This window comes from Aethalodelphis obliquidens, unplaced genomic scaffold (genome assembly GCF_003676395.1).
Source record: "Aethalodelphis obliquidens isolate GAN/ISIS:26980383/991018 unplaced genomic scaffold, ASM367639v1 scaffold9, whole genome shotgun sequence".
NCBI lineage: Eukaryota > Metazoa > Chordata > Mammalia > Artiodactyla > Delphinidae > Aethalodelphis > Aethalodelphis obliquidens.
Genome location: NW_020837953.1, coordinates 27,785,842 through 27,803,740, shown reverse-complemented (window position 1 = coordinate 27,803,740; position 17,899 = coordinate 27,785,842). Strand labels below are relative to the sequence as shown.

Genomic DNA, 17,899 nt, shown 5'->3' with positions numbered 1-17,899 from the left:
GGTCTCCCGTCTCCCTGGGAGGAAGTCCTGGGCTTGGAGGGAGAGGGCGCACAGCCGTCCCCCAACTGCCCTGTGTTAAGAAAATGACCCAAGTTGCTGCCGACTTGAGTCAAGCCGCAGGTTGCAGGGTAATTTGGGTAATTTGCATATAGCACTGAGGCCCTCACAAGGCCCTCGGAGCTTCCCCCCCACCCGCGGTTCACCTGCCCAGTCCCCCCTCCTTGTCCCACCCCCGGCACCCCACCCCACACACACACACGCGCCCAATCCCTACGGCTAAATTCCCACACTTCGCCCCGCCTCCAGCTTGGCCTCCAGTCCTGCCAGCCCCGACCTCCATCCCAAGGCCTAGGGCCCCCTCTGCTGTCGGCCGCGGGTAGGGCAGCAGCACAGCTCATGGGGCAGAGAAGTGGGACTCCCCCAACTATTGCCCCATCTTTCCCAGCCCAGGGCGAGGCTGGTACATGGGTAGACTTCAGAGAAGGGGTGGGAAGAGATACACCCCTTCAGGCCAGGGCAGGGGTGAACGGTGGGGTCCTGCCACAAGTTCTGTCCTCCAAGCCAGGCCCTGCTTCTGGACCCTGGATTAGGTAGTGAGGAGACAGTTAAGTTCCCATGGCAATGCCTAGACTCAGCTCTCCGGAGGTACACACACACGGAGATGCCTTCCAATTGTAGCTGCTGTTAAGAGCTCACTCCAGGCCCCAGGCAAAGCAGCACCATCCTGCCCTGTAACACCAGCCTCCAACCCCATCCTCAATGTCCACCCCCATCCACCAGGCCAAGGCCCTTGGCTTTCTCCAGTATCAGTCCCCAGGAGCTGGCAAGAGGAACAGAGAGGAGACATCCTATTTGGACCTCCCAACTTCCTCAACAGAGACCCACACCGACATATGGTCACAGGCATGCGCACACACAGAGACCCTCAGATACACACAGAGACGCGTAGGGATTACGGCGGTAACCCCCAACTCTCCAAAGGAAAAAGTCTTGGTAACTGAAAATTTTTAAATCCATTGCAACTTGCTCTCCTTTTCCTCTCTAACAATCTCTAAGTGTCTATGCCCCTTCAAAAGCCTCGTTTTTCTCTCTCCCCCCAACCTAGTGCTGCCTTCTCTCCCATCACTTCTTCCACCCAGTTCAAAATACTTGCAAAATGCTTCCAGAGTCCACCATGGCAACAGCTGAACCCTGGCGCACAGTGATGGTTAAGGACCTCAGACAAGCAGCAGACAAAGCTACCCCCTCCATCCCTAACACTTTAGCTCTATCTGTGCACAGAAACTCCCAGACACACCCACGTCAACCCACACGTGGCCAGGCCCAGGGTCCCTCCTGTCCAGCCAGCAGATGCAGTCTCAACTTTGCCAAATTCTTTATTAAACCAAAAATTAACACCAAGCAAACTGCAGAACAGGAAATTCAAACAGCTAACCATCCCCTTCCTCTGCCCCTGTTGCTCCTTCCGGAGCACCTCAGGGTTCAGCACTGGTTAGGGAATTAAAGCCCCTCTTTTGGTGGGTAATGAGGGTCAGGTCTCTTCAGGAAGGGGACACTCAGAGCCGACTCCATCTGTAGACCCCAAAGAGGAGTCAAGGGATGGACCAGGGGGCTCTGGAGCTGCAGGGGACTGGCAGAGGAGGCCAAGAATCCCAGCGGCTACAGGAGGCTGGGCAGGAGGTCGGGGAAGTTGCTCCTGGCCTAGGGACCTCAGTGAGGCTTGGAACTGCTGGCTCATGGCCACCAGGGATTTGAGATGCTGAAGCAGGGCTTGGCGGGGACAGGAAGCCCTGTGGAGGTGCTGGTCATGGCCAGCTGGTGAAGCTGAATAGGGATGCCAGGACTGGTGCCAGCCTGGGTTTGGACGCCGTTGCCCTCGCCCAGGACCCTGCCAGGTCTCAGCCTCTCCCCACAGTCTCCCCCTGCCTCTGGCAGGCCTCTGCCAAGCACAGATTCCCCTTGGAGCCAGGCTGCCTTTGCCCTGGCCCTGCTGCAGGGCACCCACCTGGGGAGGGGATCCCTTCAGGGCCACGTCTGGCCCTGTGGCCTCTGGCTGGTGGCATCTCATCTCTGCTTTTCTGTTGAAGGAGAGCATTTTGCGAACCTTCCCCCACAAGGGGCTGAACTCTGCTGTGGCCAGAAGCCCTGCCTTGGGGAGCAGCACAGCCAGCAACAGGCTTGCGTGAGTGGCTTCCAGGCCTGGAGAAAGAGAAGGAAAGAGACCAAAGGCTTGGACGGAGAGAACTCACAGCCCCCAGAAGCTGCATTCTGGCTGTGGCAAGAGGTCTGGAGGTTAGACCCCAAGAAGAGCTTTCCAGTAGTGAGATGGGGCCCATGAGATGCTAGGAAAGTTAAGTAGGAGGGCGTAAGATTTGCTCTCACAGTGTGTGAAAGGGTTCACCTGGCTGAGACTGGGGCATGGATGGTTTAATCTCAAGGCTGTATGATTCATTCTACCACACTGTCCCCAGGACAGGCAGCCCAGAAAGATCAAACACTACTCAGCAACAGGTACAGTCTTCCCCTTGATACCCCCTCCAGCCCCCTCCCATGCTTTCCTGGATCCACACCCTGGAGGCTATCCAGGCACAAAAGCCAAGCTTGGCCCAGGATAGCTGTGGTGAAAACATCTCTCCTTCCTCTTTTATGTAGGTCCTAATTTCAGCCAGTTGGTGGTTCCTGCCTCTTCTGCTATGCTGGGGTCAAATGTGACTGGTGAGTTTCTCATCAAGGTGCCTGATTTGAGAGACTGTATGTGTGGTGGTTAGCAGGCCAGTTTCTGCTACTGACTGGCTGTGACTCTGGACACTTGCTTTCTCCCTACCTCAGTTTCCTCATCTATGAAGTGAAAAAATTAACAGCACCATCCTGAAGGGGTTATTTTGAGGACTAACTGAATTAATATAAGTGAAGCTTTCAGAATGGTGTCTGGCACATAGTAAACAATATACAAGTCTGAGCTCTTCTTGTTTTTGTTCTCACGTTTGCCCATCTCAGAAGTTCCCTTCTGAGATGTGTCTGCCTCCATGGAGACAGGGGTGACTGTGTCTACAACGTCTGTCTGGTCACCAAGTGAGGGGAGACAGGGCCTGGGATGGGCATTGGGCACTCACCTGGGCCTCCAAGAGGGCGCAGCCTGGAGGGCAGGGGCTGGAAGGCAGGCAGGGGCAGCAGGACCACCCCCACCTGTTCCACAGCTGCCAGGCCGTGGCACTGCTTGTTGTTGAGGTAGGAATAAAGCAGGTGGCAATTTTGGGTGTCCCGAGAGCCCTGTGGGCACAGTCTGACCACGCAGATGTCCTGAGGTTGCAGGAAGAAGAGCAGGTTTAGGAACAGTCATTCTCTGCTCCTGTGAACACCCCTGGTCTCATCTGAACCTCTGAGAACCCTGTGAGGAAGGGTGGCCCCATTTTCCAGAGGTGGAAACAGAGGGACTTGCCCAGGTTCACACAGTGAGTCTGCAGTCACAGTGGGAACTGGACCCGGATATCTTAAACCAGGCCTCTGCTCCAGAGCTGGAGTGAAAGAGAGCTCAGGGCTGGGGATATGGTGCTAGGAGGAGAGGTGGTGCCCAAGGGTGGGTGGTTACCTTGGCCTCGGCTGGGCAGATGCTGGCCAGAAAGTCCCAGACAGCACTGGGGGGGATGCAGCCTGCAGAGCGGATCACCTGGGGCAGGGCCTGGGGACAGGTACGAGGCCAGTCAGCCTCCCAGCTTCCCGCCCACTTTAGGCAGACTCAATACTGGCTACCCGGAAGCCACAGCCTGTGGCCAAGAGGATTGACAGGCAGTGTATCAGGAGCCCCAGTGGCTGCTGGAAAGCCCTAACTACCCCTGGAGGCCTACAGCCTGTCCTGGCCAATCTCCTCCACTTCTCAGGAGCCCCTCACGCCCTCCTCTAACCCCCTACCCTCATCCAACACTTGGCTGATCGTTCACTCACTCAACAATAACTCCTAAAACCCTACTCTGGGCCAGGATGCACCAGACCCTTTTCCTGGGTCCTTCCTGCTTTATGCCTTGGGTTATAGGGAGTCCTTTGCCCATGTGTCTCTGCACGAGTGGGGCTGCATTTAGCCTAGCACAGGGCCAAGCACAGAGAGGGAGCCAAAGACTTGTTTCAGAAGGAGTGAGTGGGTGAATGAATGAACGGGGGTGTGTGTAGCTGACTGGGCTGGTCAGTGTGCAAGGGAGTCTCCGGCGAGCTGGGCAGGAGTACCCGGATGAGACAAAAGCTGTGCCCCGAGACCAGCTGCGCCTTGACCCGGAACTGCTTAATGGAGAACATGTCCAGAGACCCCTCCCAGGGCGGCTGGCTGGGCAGGGCTTTTGTGGACCCAGCAGGCATCTGGAGCCTAGAGGGAGGGACAGAGAGAACAGGGCCAGATGAACAGGTCACCAGGGCTTCCCCAGCAGCTCCTTAGTTTTCAGAGAAGGTCCTGTGTCTCCACTGTGGGTGCTGGAACACTGGTCCAAACATGGCCTCATGTGGTAGAGACCAGTAGGCAGGGATGATTAGTTCCATTGCACAGATGGGGAAACTGAGGCCCACACAAGAGGCAGGATTTGCCTAAGGCCATATGGAAAAACCCAGCCTGTGTCTGCTGCCCTAGCAGGTGGCCTCCCCCACCCACCCTGCCAGTTGCCCACCTCCTTGCCCACTGCCCCATACCTGTCCTTGGGCTCCGTGGGAGGCTTCTCCTTGGTTTGGGGCATCTCTGGAGAGGACATAGGGACCAGGCTTGGGGCTCTCTGGAAAGCATCATCCCCCATCCTCCTGGTGGCTGTGAAGGAGGCTGGCCGCTCATACAAGGGCTTCCAGTCTGCAAAGAGCAGAGGCAGGAGCTGAAAAGGGGGCCGGCAGCTAGGCTGAAGCCAGCCCAGGGCATTAGAAACGGAGTTTGAACCAGGTCCTTTTTGAGGTGACCTGGAACACAGGTACCCCCACCCCACCACCTTCTCCCCAAGCCATGAATCCCTGTTGCCGCTGAACCCCACACTCAGCCCCAGCCTACCCACCACCCCTGTGCCCCTCCTGTGTCTCCCTCCCACCCATGCAGATGCGGCAGCTGGGGTCTAGGAAGTGGTGCTTGTGCTGCTCTGTGGTGTCCTCGTGCTGCTCCGTGGTGCCCCTCGACGTGGCAGGCAGGGCCAGTGGGCCGCAGTCTATGGACATCATGGGTTCCTGGGAGGCAAAGGAGGAGAGAGGGGTGGGCCGGGAAGGCGGCTGGGGAGGTCAGCAGCCCTCCATGAGTAGGGGGCCCTCAGGGCTGTGGTTTTATTTTTCTAAATAATATATTCTTTAATTACAAAGGTATCGTGAACTTGTTACAGAAAATTTAGAAAATATAGAAAATTTGAAAATTAAAAAAAAAAATCCCCCCTTGTCCCACCACTTAGAAACAACCGTTGATACTCCGGGTGTTCCTTTATAATAGTTTATCTATACACAGAGTTTCGGGGGTCCTTTTGTGGTTCATGTGTCCATGAAGCACAGCAAAGGTATCTGCCATGTTATACCGTCCCTGTAGACATTGCACTGATGGGGTGGGCTGGAGTGTACGCATCACCTCTGCTGCTAGACAATCAGGTCGTTCCCAGGCTTTCACTGTAACAAATAACACTGAGGACATCCTTATGCTGAAAGTATTTTCCTAGACTTTCAATTATCTCCTTAGGACGAGTTCTCAGAAGCAGACGACAGAACTGGGGAGAATGAACGTTTTTAAGAACCTTGAAGCCCAATGCCAAATCACCCTTTCTTCCTCATAATAGAAACAGCTTTAAACACACAACAAACATTGATTGCTTCAGGAAGATTTGAAAAGATCTTGAAACTCTCACTCTTGCCTTAAAACCACCTCCAGAGCAGTGACAAGGCACAGGCTTTGGAGTCAGAGAGCCTGGATTCCAGTCTCCCCCACTGCCAACTAAGTGACCTTGGGCAAACGGTTTCAGGTGCCTCACCCAGGAAACAGGCATCACCCATCTCGTAGGTTATATCGTGAGGTTTGAATGAGGCGTTGTTTGTAAAAGTGGCACATAGTAGGTGTTCAGTCGGAGGAAATGTTGCTATTCTGTGTTATCTTCCCCTCCCCTACTCTGCCGCCCGCTCTCTCTTCCCTCTCTCTCTGGCTCCTCCCCCTATATTTACATTCAATTTACTCAGGGAATACAGGTTGGTTTGGGTTGGGGAGCAGCCACGCCCTCTTAGGGCTCCTCTCCGCACAGCCAGGAGGTCTGCTTGTTGGCCTGGATACTGGTGAGGGACAGCAGGGATTTTTGTCGGTCAAGGTCACTGCCATTTCCCCAGCGAACGAACGTGGCTCAAGGGACCCTGCGCTCCCCCATCCCGGACACACAGCTGATTAGACCGGGGTGAACATCTGACCCACGGGACGCCCAACCAAAGCCGGAGCAGCCTTCTCCTGAGAGCGACTGAAGTGAGCCAAGGGGGCGCTCTGATTGGCTGCAGGAGGCTGAGGGGATGGGTTCACTGATTCGAGGGCTGCTGAGCCATCCTGTTGAGCCATGTGCAAGGAGGAGGGGCCAAGGGGGAGGAAGAAGCAGGATGGACAGGAGGATGGGGCAGGTCCCCCACAAAGAAAAGGACACTCCGCACAGGCTGCTCTGGACTCCAGGTGGTGCCCTGCCGGCGCATCCCTAAGTCCTTCTGCTGAATAGAGCAAGTCTCTGCTCCTTACATCCGAAAAGTCGCTGCCTCAAACAGCGTGTCCCTCCTGCTTCCCAACCTGGGATCTGGTCGGAATGCCTGAGGTTGGGGGGAACTGCGGAGACAGGACTCACTACTACTCACACGAGGTGCCTTGGGGTTAGGCCAAAAGGAGGGGCAGCAGCGCTGCGAAGGTGCGGACAGGCCCGGTGCCGGCGTTTGTCTCACCCCGTGCTCACCCAGACCCTGTGCGGCCACCGTCATTCCCCTATCTACGATGAAGACCGTGGGCCTCAGCGTAGTCATATGACTTGCCCAAGGCCACACAGCTGGTGAGATGAGGGGTGGGATCCGAGGGCACAGGCCCTGCCTGGCACCACGTCAGGCTCCCACTTACCACCAGGTCCTCCAGGGTCAGCGTCTGGTCCATGTCCCGCAGGATCTCGACTTCCCCCTTGTGGGTCAGTTTGGAGGCCGGGAGGCTGCACGGCTCCTTCTGCAGCTGTGCAATGATCTCCAGGCTCTGAGGGGCGGAGCAGCCCCAGCTCAGCCAGGGTTGGAGGACTTTGGCCACCAAGAGCCCAAGTGCTCCCTTGAAGCCCCTCCACTGTGGCCCCTTCCATGCCAGCCCTTTCCCTTCCTCCACGTCTCTGCTTCTGCCAGTCCCTCACCTGGAGACCCCCCACCATCCACCTTACTTCTCCATTTTCCACTCATTCACCCTCCAACTCAAACCCGGCCTCCCCCAGGAAGCCTTCTTGAACTTCGCCTTCTCGCACGAGTCAAATCTGCCCGACTGTATCCCACCCACCCTCTGCCCTGGGAAGAGTGTGGGGTAGTCGAAAGAGCACAGGCGCTAGAGCACCACCTGTCATTAATAAAGGCCCACAAGATGGTGTGGCCCTGGGCAAGCCCTTCATTGCTCTAAGCCTTAGTTGATCTGTTCTCTAGAAATGAAATTAAGAGCATCATATTAAACAGCTTATGTTGAGTGTTTAGCCTGGAGCCTGGCTCACAGTAAACGCTACTTGTGATTCTTATTGCTGATCAGTGTCATCCTACCTGAAACGATTCCTGAAAGCCTGTCTCTTCCTTTCTAACAACCCCGGGAGGACAGAAGCCCTGTCCTCCCAGCAGGGTTGGCTTTGCGGGCATGGGCTCCAAGCAGTAGCCCAGGGCCCTGTGCCTAGAAGGGCCCCATGCTAAATACTGCCATCATCTTGAAATTCTTTTTTTTTTTTTTTCTTGGCCGCGCTGCCCGCATGCGAGATTTTAGTTCCCCGACCAGGAATCGAACAAGTGCCCCCTGCAGTGGAAGCACAGAGTCTTAACCACTGGGAAGTCCCTGAAATTCTTAATCGTTGAACAAAGCACCCGCATTTTCATTCTGCACTGGCTCCACAATTTACACAGCTGGTCCTGGTCGCCCACAGTGCCCGGACAGAAGCTCAGAGTGGACAGATGCTCCTAACGGATTCCAGTTATTAATTCTAACCAGCCCAGTGTCTGTCAGAATAAGGGCCTTATTGCCCTAGCCCATACCATAGGCCCTGCTCCCTCGGTCAGTCCCTTTCTCACTGGGGCACCAACAAACATTATGCAAGCATCTCCTGAAGCTGGCTCAGTGCCCACACCTCCCCTGCCCCTGTGCAGTTCCCCCTAGGTGTATGGGGGTGTATCTGTGAACTGCTGGAGGCTGTGGGGTTCCTCACTCAGCCTGGGGCACTAGGAAGACTCCGGCCTTTTCTGGAACTTCTGGGGCTGGACTGGAGCAGGGTCATCACACTGGGTCTGTGCCCCATGGATGGCGGATGACAATCCTGGATTCCAGACTCTGGGCCAACATCCCCAGTCCCCCCACCCCCCAGCCCAGCTCCATAGAAAAGCAAGTGGAAGACAACACCCCCGGGGGTGTCACCTCTCTACTGAGCTCTCCATCTCCAATCCCCTTCATTTCTGCCCCTTTTCCCTTCTTTTTTGGTGGGGAGAGTCTCTCTGACTCTCTCCCTGTCTGCCCGATCTTTCCGTTCCCTCATTTCTGTTTCTGTCTGTCCTGTGCTCCCCTGTCTCATCACCTTCCTCCTCACTCTTTGTCTCTGTCTCTCCCGCTCCATCCTCGGGCCTCCCCCTCCCCAAACCCCTTCTCCATGTCCTGACTCGACCCAACAGCTCACCCTCTTTTCCTCCTGGTCCCGCCAGCGGGCCAGCTCTTGGGGGGCCAGCTGGACCGAGCTCATCCGCACCAGGCCGTGGGGGCTGACGTCTCCGTGAACCACCTTGAGAAACAGGTCCTGCAGGGGCAGGGGCTGCACCACACCGCTTGGAGAGCCCCACCCAACATCCTGCCAGGGCTTCCCACCTCTGAGGGGGACCCAGCCCAGCCCAGAGCCCCACTCACCGGGTTCCTGGGGTCCCGCAGGTTGAACAGCAGGCTGCGGTACTTGTTCTTGTAGCGGCCGTCGGTGGCTTGTGTCAGGTCGAAGAGGGCTGCCTCGATGCTGGCAGCGATGCCCTCCACGGCCTCCTCACTCAGCGCCAGGTCTGGGCGCTCCTGAAGGCTGTGGGGCACAAGGGCAGGGCCAGGGCACCGAGCCCGAGAGGGAGACATGGGTGGAGAGCAGGGTCTGGGCCAACTCTGGTTTCTATTCTGAACATTTTCGTACATGCACCCATTTATTCTCCCCCCAACTCCGTGAAGAAGAGGTATCATCATTCTCCATCTACAGATGGGGTGACTGAGGCTCACAGAGGATAAGGGGCTTGCCTGAGGCCACACGATGAGTAGAAAAGCAAGATCGGATTGCTCAGCCCCTGCTCTGTCCCTGGCCAGTAAACCGGGGTATGGAGGGAGGGGAGGAAGCCTGGTGGGGGGAGGGCAAGGCATGGGTCAGGGGAGGGGATGGAGCCCTGGCCCTGGATGTAACCCTGAATCGGCTACTGACTTGCTGTGTGACCTCTGCAAAACCCTGTCCTCTCTGGGCCTTGGCCTCACCATTAGTAAAGTGACAGTTCTGTGCTCAGATCTCTGAGAGTCTCACTGTGTCTGAAAGCATTTGCTGTGGGCGACATCCACGAGGACCTGAGCAGACACTGAGAGCTGCAGCGGCTTAATGAGAAAGCACAGCCCTGAAGCCAGAGAGACCCAGGTTCAAACGTGTGGGCAAATGACGTCACAGGATAAAATGGGGTTAGTCGTACAAACAGAAGCCCTTAGAACACGGCACAGCTCTGGGAGGTGGTGTGTGTGAAGGCAGCCCTTCAGGATGTCCTGGATGTCAGGGAACGAGGAACAAGGCCTTACCGACTCCACAGCGCCTCCCGCATGGCACGGACCACAGTGCCCCGTACCCCAATATCCAGGGGTAGCTTCTCCTGTCGGGGCTGAAGCTGAGCTGTGGGGAAACAGAGTCTCTGGCGCCCAGTGGATGCTCAGGGGCAAGGGGAGGGGGTGACTCAATGCTGAGGGGCTTAGGCAGGCAAGGCAAGGGTCCCACCCTCAGAGACCCAGGGCGTCTAGGATGTCTGTCTGGGAGCCAAGTCCAGGCAGCCAGCAGTCCCCACCCCACTGGGGAAGGACTACAGGCTGATTGCGGGTGGGAGAGGAGAGGAGTCTTAGCAGGGGCTGGGGCCCAGAGCTGGGTGGGAGCCCCCTGCGTGCTCAGCAGTCCCTAGAAGACAGATGGCTGCTGAGGGGCACCCTCCACGGCCCCTCACCTGAGTCCTCTCCCCGCGCCTGCTCCCCAGGCTCCTCCTCTTCAGCCTCCACTGGGCCACACTGTAGGGGAGGGGTGAGGACCCGAGGCCTTGTCCCCGGGTGCAGCCTCCCAGCCCCAGGGGGACCCTGCTTCCCCAGTCACCTCCCCAGTCCCACATCCCCCCTACCCGTGCTCCAGGGAGGGATGCCGTGTGGCCAGGGCAGAAGCACTCACCCCCGGACACTCTGCACCAGCCTCCTGAACGGGAACCCCCTCCTGCAACAGAATGAGCATGTGGAGAAGAAGGTGGAGCCCCTGGGCAGAAAGGAATGACTCCTCGGATGGTGGGAGGGGTCAGAGAGGCCACCAGAGCCCCATGCTGTCCCCCCTGAGGGAGGCGGCTAGAGGATCTTGGGATGGCAGGACATGAGGGGTGGCCAGGAACAAAGGTCAACAACTGCTCTCTCCCCGAATGCATGGAGGCCCAGCCCCTCCCTTCCTCCTCTGCTCCGGTCAAGCTCCTGAACTCTGCAGTGCAGGAGAAGGAATGCACAGACCACCGCCCGGGGGCGGCCAGCCAGCAGAGGTCTAACTCTGCCTCTGGCTTCTACGTTCTGTGTGACCATGTGCAAGTCACGGCGTCTCTCTGGGCTGCAGCACCATCTCTGTGAATCAGGTGTGCATGTGCCTCTCCCAACAGGATGAAGAGACCTGCCAGTGTAAAGAACATCTTCTGTACCTGGCACCCCGTGGGGCCCCGGGCCATGGGCCTTTCCTTCAATCTGGGCCTCTGGACAGGTGAGGCTGAGTTGACCTCCATCATGTCCTCCAGAACCTCCAGCTTCGGAGGCAGGAGCCCCCCTGCCTGGCTGTAGCCGATGGCCCCCAGGAGGTGGATCACTGCCCCAGAACCAACCTGCCAGGGGAGAAGAGCCCTTCAGAGCACTAACCTCACCTGCAATTGTTTACTGTCCTCGCTCTTCCCCGCTGAACTGTAAGCTCCATGAGGACAGGGAGCATGTATGTCTTAGCCCCCATTGTATTCCTAATGCCCAGAAAAGGCTGGCACAGAGGAGGGCTCTATAAATGTTTGCTGACTGCCTGGCCTCCATCCCAGGAGAGAAGCCTGTCTTCATTCCCATCCTCTCGGCTTCCCCTCTCACTCCCAGCCATGTTCAGAGTTACCTGGACCCTGTACTGAGACCCTTCTCACCCTTCTGACCAGAGATACATCTTACCAGGGAGCCATATCCTGTTCTGAGCCCACCTTCTCTTCCTCAAAGCTCTGTCATGCCCCTTTTCCAGGGTCACTGACTTGCCTTTTGCCCTGAAACAGCCACGTGGCGAACACGTCCAACACCCCCTCTGAAAGCCTGCTGATCACCCCTCTATTGCCCCTGAGAGGAAGCCCTTCATGACCATTTCAAGATGCAGAGTGGTTCTGGGTCTTCTAATGAGCTATAGAATCTCTCCTGCTCCCCTTTTTGCATTGGCTTCCAGGAAGCTTAGTATTAACTTTAAGCCTAGACGTTGTACCTTTCCAGGATTGGGGGGTGGGGTGTTGTAACAAGATTTCCCCCTCTCCTCCCCCTTTTCTTGCTTTCTTTAGACTTTAACCCATTTGAGTGTGTTTTGATTCTTTTAATTTATTACAAACCACAGGGAATTGTTTTGAAAGTAGATGGGTCTAAAAAGTAATCCTTGAATGAATGATCATGAATGGTCAGGTTCCAAGGTTTGGGGGAAAACAGAGGTCTGAGATTCACGTCATAGGAAGTGGGGAGTACTAGGAAGCTCCGGAGGAGGGCAGGCTGGGGCAGGGGGCTGGGATCGTCTCTGGGGAGGACCCCTCCCACCCCACCACACCTCAGGAGAGAGACAAAAAACAGCAGTAATAAAAAGGAAAAAAACCTACGTAATACACATGCTTCACCCCATGGGCTATTTTCATTGCCTCCTCGGAGAGAAAGAAGAAACAGACATTAGAATTCAGAGGACCCAGTGACCCCACTGCAGGGAATTCACAAGAAAATACACACAAAGGTGAAAGATGTACATTCAGTGTTCACTGGGTTGGCATTTATAACAACAACAAAAAAATTGGGTATAATCCAGTGTCCATCAAAAGGGTAATGGTTGATAAATGGTTACATATCATACTACGGATTCTAAGTGGCCATTAAAAAGAGTGAGTAGTAATAAAAAACTACCATTCATCAAGGGCTTATAAAGCAGCTGACCCTGGAAGAAGCATGTCATACATGATCTTATTAAGGTCTCAGAACAACACTATGAACTATGTACTATTTCCATCCCCATTTTACAGATGAGGAAACTGAGGCTCAGAGAGGCTCTGAAAAGTCCCATAGCTACTAAGTGACAGAGCTAGGATTAGAACCTAGTTCTGTCTGACTCCGAAGCCCAGGCATTTAACTGCTGGGCTATGTGGAGAGCACTGAGAGATATGGTAAGATTCATGGAAAGATGTCAAGCTGTATTGTTTGGAGAAAAAGAAAGAAATAGGTTATGGAGCAGTATGTGTTGCATAAACCCATTTATGTAAATATATATTTATAGATGCATAATAGAAGTTATCTCTGGGGAATGAAATTCCAGGGGGATTTTCACTTTCTACTTGTAGACACTTGGGTATTTATGTTACTCAGAATGAGCATGTGTCTCTTTTATAAGCACAAACATACTTTTTAAATTAAAAGACAAGTTCAGAACAATGTGTGTAGTGTGCTACCATTTGCTTTAAAAAGAGAAAGATTTTTTCATTGTATTTGCTTGAATCTGCATGAAATACCTCTGGAAGTATCCACAAGAACTTGATATCAGAGGCTTCCAATAGGAAAGGGACTGGGAGTTGGGAGGGAGACTTTTCACTTTTTTTTTTAACCATGGGAATGAATCAGCCTTTCAAAAAAGTAAATTGAGATGGGGGGGAGGGGGTGGCAGAGAGAAAACGGGACATCTGGGAAGGAAAACAGGAAAGAGATTAAGAATAGTCCCTCACAGTTTAAAACCTTTTGACTGGCCCCTGTTCTCAGGGGTCCACATACCAGTGTTACGAGGCTCCCAAACAATAGGCAGCAGAATCAGACCAGCAAAGGCTTTAGATACTGGACTTATCAGACAAGAATACAACATATGTATGTATGATATGTTTAAAGAAATAAAAGGCAATGTCGAACATATGAGTGAAGGGCAAAAATATGTATTAAAAATATTATATATATATATATAATCTGAAGGGCAGATTTGGTTGGGCACAAAACACGACTTCTGGAAATAAAAATATGATAATAATAACTATTAAAATTTAAAAGTCAATATATAGGTTTAATAGCATATTAGACACAGCTGAAATAAGCTAGTGAACTAGAAAATAGACTTAAAGAAATTATACAAAATATTTACGACACAGAGACCGTGAAACACAATCAAAGAGACACAAAGGCTAGAGCGAAAGGACTAATATCACTCTGGAACTAAAGTTCCAGAAAGGGAGAGGAGAGAATTGAGCAGAGGGAGTATTTGAAGATAGACAGCTAAGAATTTTCTAGACTTGATACAGGACGACAATTTACAGATTCAAAAAGCTCAGTGAATTTCAAAAAGTTTAAGTGAAAGTAAATCCACACCTAGACACATCATAGTGAAACTGCTCCACACCAATGATAAGGAGATCCTGGGCTTCCCTGGTGGAGCAGTGGTTAAGAATCCGCCTGCCAATGCAGGGGATACTGGTTCGAGCCCTGGTCCGGGAAGATCCCACATGCTGCGGAGCAACTAAGCCCGTGTCCACAACTACTGAGCCTGCCCTCTACAGCCTGCGAGCCACAACTACTGAAGCCCGCGAGCCACAACTACTGAAGCCCACACACCTAGAGCCCATGCTCCACAACAAGAGAAGCCACTGCAATGAGAAGCCCACGCACTGCAACGAAGAGTAGCCCCTGCTCACCGCGACTAGAGAAAGCCCGCGTGCAGAAACGAAGACCCAACACAGCCAAAAATAATAAATAAAATAAATTTATTTTTTAAAAAAAGGAGATCCTAAAAGCATTGAGAGGGGGAAAAAAAATCTAACACTTTAATAGCACTGAAAATGTGCTACCACTGTTCTGAATGCTTTCCTTGTTAGTTCACTTAATCCTCATCACAACCCTGCGAGTTAGGTACTGGTACCATTATTGCCCCCATTTTACAGAAGAGGAAATTGAGGCACAGAGAGGTTAATCAGCTTGCCCAGTGTCATACAGCTAGTAAACCAAAGATCTAAGATTCAAATCCTGGCAGTCTGATTCCAGAGGCCACACGTTTAACCGCTAACGCTATAATGCCTGCCTCTCACAAAAAGACATTCTACCTACAAAGGAATGGTAGTTAGACTAACAGCTAACTTGTCAATAGTAATATGGAAGCAAAACATAGTAGAATAATATTTTCAATATGCTTAAGGAAAATATCAATTGTGCATCCACACAAAATATTTTTTGAGAATGAAGATAAAATAAAGATATTATAACTTATTTACAAAACAGAAATAGACTCACAGACATAGAAAATAAAGTTACGGTTACCAAAGGGGATAGCGGGGGTGGGGAAGGATAAATTAGGAGTTGGGGATTTACATATACCCACTACTACATATAAAATAGATAAACAATAAGGACCTACTGGGTAACTCAGGGAACTATATTCAGTATCTTGTAATAACCTATAATGGAAAAGAAACTGAAAAAGAACAGATTCAGTGAACTGAGTCACTTTGCTGTACACCTGAAATATTGTAAATTATACTTCAATTTTAAAAATGGTTTAAAATAAAAAATAAAGATATCATAGAGAAAACCAGGAGAGTTATTGTTTTTCTTGGTAATTTTATTTTTCTCAATAAACAAAATGTTAAAGGATGAACTTGAGGCAGAAGGAAGGAAAAATGATCCCAGATATAAAAGCTGAGATGTAGAGAGGAATTCTGAGCAAAGAAAATGATAACTATGTTGTTAAATCTAAATGAACACTGATTATATGAAACTATAATATTTGTGTAATTTGTGGGATTAAAAAAATAACTTAGGACCAACTTACTAGATAACAACAGCACATAAATTGGGAAGGTGCATGCTTGGAACTAAAGCATTCCCAGATCATCGTATTACTTCAGAGGAAGATAAAGACAGTAACTTCCTTTATACTTTGATAGGTCAGGTATTTGTGTTAACATTTCTACAACAGCCACCAAAAGAATACAAACAGGGCATAGAGGGATAAAAAGGAATAAGAAAAAGTAATCAATCTAAAAGGAGGTAATAAAAGGGAGAAAGTGTATAAGAAAATGCAGGATATATGCAAAGCACAAAATAAGACAGTAGGAATAGAGTCAAATAAATCATAACTACAACAAATGTAAATGGACTAATATTTCAGATTAATGCAAAAATTATCAGAACTTTAAAGAAAGGAAATCCAATTATAAGACACTTATAAAACCTATTTATGAAACACAACAATGCAAAAAGGTTAAGAGAAAAAAATGGAGTAATATGTGAGTGGGCAAATACTAACCAAAATAAAGTTTTGTAGCTACACTAGTCTCAGACAAAACGAACTTTAAGGCAAAAAATAATTAGAGGCAAAGACCTCATTACATAAAGATTAGCAATTTCACCAGAAAGCTATAACAACTCTAAATGTATAAGCATCTAATAACATAATCTCAAAAAACATAAAGTAAAAATTGACAAAGCTATGAGGAAAAAGACAAAACCACCACTATAGCATGAAATTTTAATGTATTTCTCTAACTATTGCTAAATCTAGCTGACAAAATAATCAGTAAGGATAAAAAAGATTGAATGAAAACAATGAAGAAGCTTAATCTGTGTACATATATAGAACACTGTTCTTAATATACATATTCTTTTCAAGTATACATGTAACATACATGAAAATTAAGCACAACCTGAGCCATAAAGCAAATCTCAACAAATTTCGAAAGACTAGTATTTTTTAGACCAACACTGCCCAATTAATTACAAATGTGAGCCATAGGCGTATTTTTAAGTTTTCTAGCCACATTAAAAAAGGTAAAAAGAAACAAGTGAAATTCATTTTATATTTTACTTAACTCAAAACATCCAAAATATTATCATTTTAACTTGTAATCAATAAAAAACATTATTAATGAAATTTTAATTTCTTTTTTTCAGTGACTAAGTCACTGAAATCCTGTATGTATTTTACACTTACAGTACATCTCAATTTGGACTGGCCAGCTTTCTTTTTTTTTTGCCGTGCCACGCAGCATGTGGGATCTTAGTTCCCAGGGATTGAACCCACGCCCCCTGCATTGGAAGCACGGCATCTTAACCACTGGACCACCAGGGAAGTCCCCTGGCCAACTTTCAAGTACTCAGTAGACACAAGTGTATAGTGGCTACCACATCAGATGACTCAGATAAAGATCACTTTCTCAGACCATAATATGATTAAGTTAAAAAGCAATAACAAAAAGAAAAACATAGAGAAAGAAAGTAAAGGAAGAAACTCATATGAATGGAAATTAAGAAATACACTTCTAAATAACACATAGGCCAGGGACTTACCTGGTAATCCAGTGGTAAAGAATCCACCTTCCAATGCAGGGAACGTGGGTTTGATCCTTGGTTGGGGAACTAAGATCCCACAGCTGAGGGGCAACTAAGCCCATGTGCCACAACTACTGAGCTTGCGCACCTCAACTAGGGAGAAGCCCATGTGCCACAAGGAAAGATCCCGCACGCCTCAGTGAAGATCCCGTGTGCCAAAACTAAGACCCGATGCAGCCGAAAAATAAATAAAATAAATAAACATAAAATAAATAAATAACACATAGGCCAAAGGAAAAATTGTAATAAAAGTTATGAAATACTGAGAATTGAATGATAATAAGAAAGACATATATTAGAGTGTGCGGATGGAACTAACATCGTCATTAGAGGTTCCTTTAGAACTTTAAATGACTATTAGAAAGGAAAAAGATAGAAAATTAATGAACTAAGCATCATTCTTAAAATATTATAAAAATAAGAGAATAAATGGAAAGAAAGATGATACTGAAAACAAACATATAATGGAGAGGATCCACAAAACCAAAAATCAGGTCTTTGAAAAGATTAAAAAAAAAAATTCTCTGCCTAAGGAAAAGAGGGAAAGGACAACAAGACAATATTTAGAATGAGTAATCATGAGTGCACAGATATTAAAAAGATAAGAGGCTATTGTGAAATACTTTATGCCAATATGCAAGTAGATCTGAAAACTCAGATTAAATGGATACAATTCTAGAAAAATGTAACCTACCAAAATTGACTCAAGGAAAAAATTTTTTAAACTGAATAAACCTATAAGCATAGAATTAATTGAATCAGTAGGGAAGGAATCATCTTCCCTAAAGAAAACACCAGTCGAGACTTCTTTTTTTTAACCAGTGATGCTACCGAAATGTTCAAAGAACAAATAATTCCAACTTTATACAAATT

General features: G+C 49.9%; 1 protein-coding gene across 1 annotated transcript in view; it reads right to left on the bottom strand.

The window, feature by feature from the left end:
- Nucleotides 1–779: 779 nt before the first annotated feature.
- The window catches only part of SPOCD1 (SPOC domain containing 1), a 29,353-nt gene continuing 12,233 nt past the window's right edge, over nt 780–17,899 (bottom strand). The window contains exons 3-16 of the mRNA XM_027109325.1: nt 12,283–12,321; nt 11,107–11,283; nt 10,602–10,643; nt 10,387–10,447; nt 9,974–10,064; nt 9,071–9,230; nt 8,847–8,963; nt 7,070–7,195; nt 5,052–5,184; nt 4,672–4,822; nt 4,219–4,354; nt 3,590–3,679; nt 3,114–3,300; nt 780–2,199 (exon numbers count right to left, since the gene is read on the bottom strand). Coding sequence (XP_026965126.1) covers nt 1,532–2,199; nt 3,114–3,300; nt 3,590–3,679; nt 4,219–4,354; nt 4,672–4,822; nt 5,052–5,184; nt 7,070–7,195; nt 8,847–8,963; nt 9,071–9,230; nt 9,974–10,064; nt 10,387–10,447; nt 10,602–10,643; nt 11,107–11,283; nt 12,283–12,321 — 2,178 coding nt within the window. The 3' untranslated portion in view covers nt 780–1,531. The remainder of the gene's footprint in view (nt 2,200–3,113; nt 3,301–3,589; nt 3,680–4,218; nt 4,355–4,671; nt 4,823–5,051; nt 5,185–7,069; nt 7,196–8,846; nt 8,964–9,070; nt 9,231–9,973; nt 10,065–10,386; nt 10,448–10,601; nt 10,644–11,106; nt 11,284–12,282; nt 12,322–17,899) is intronic.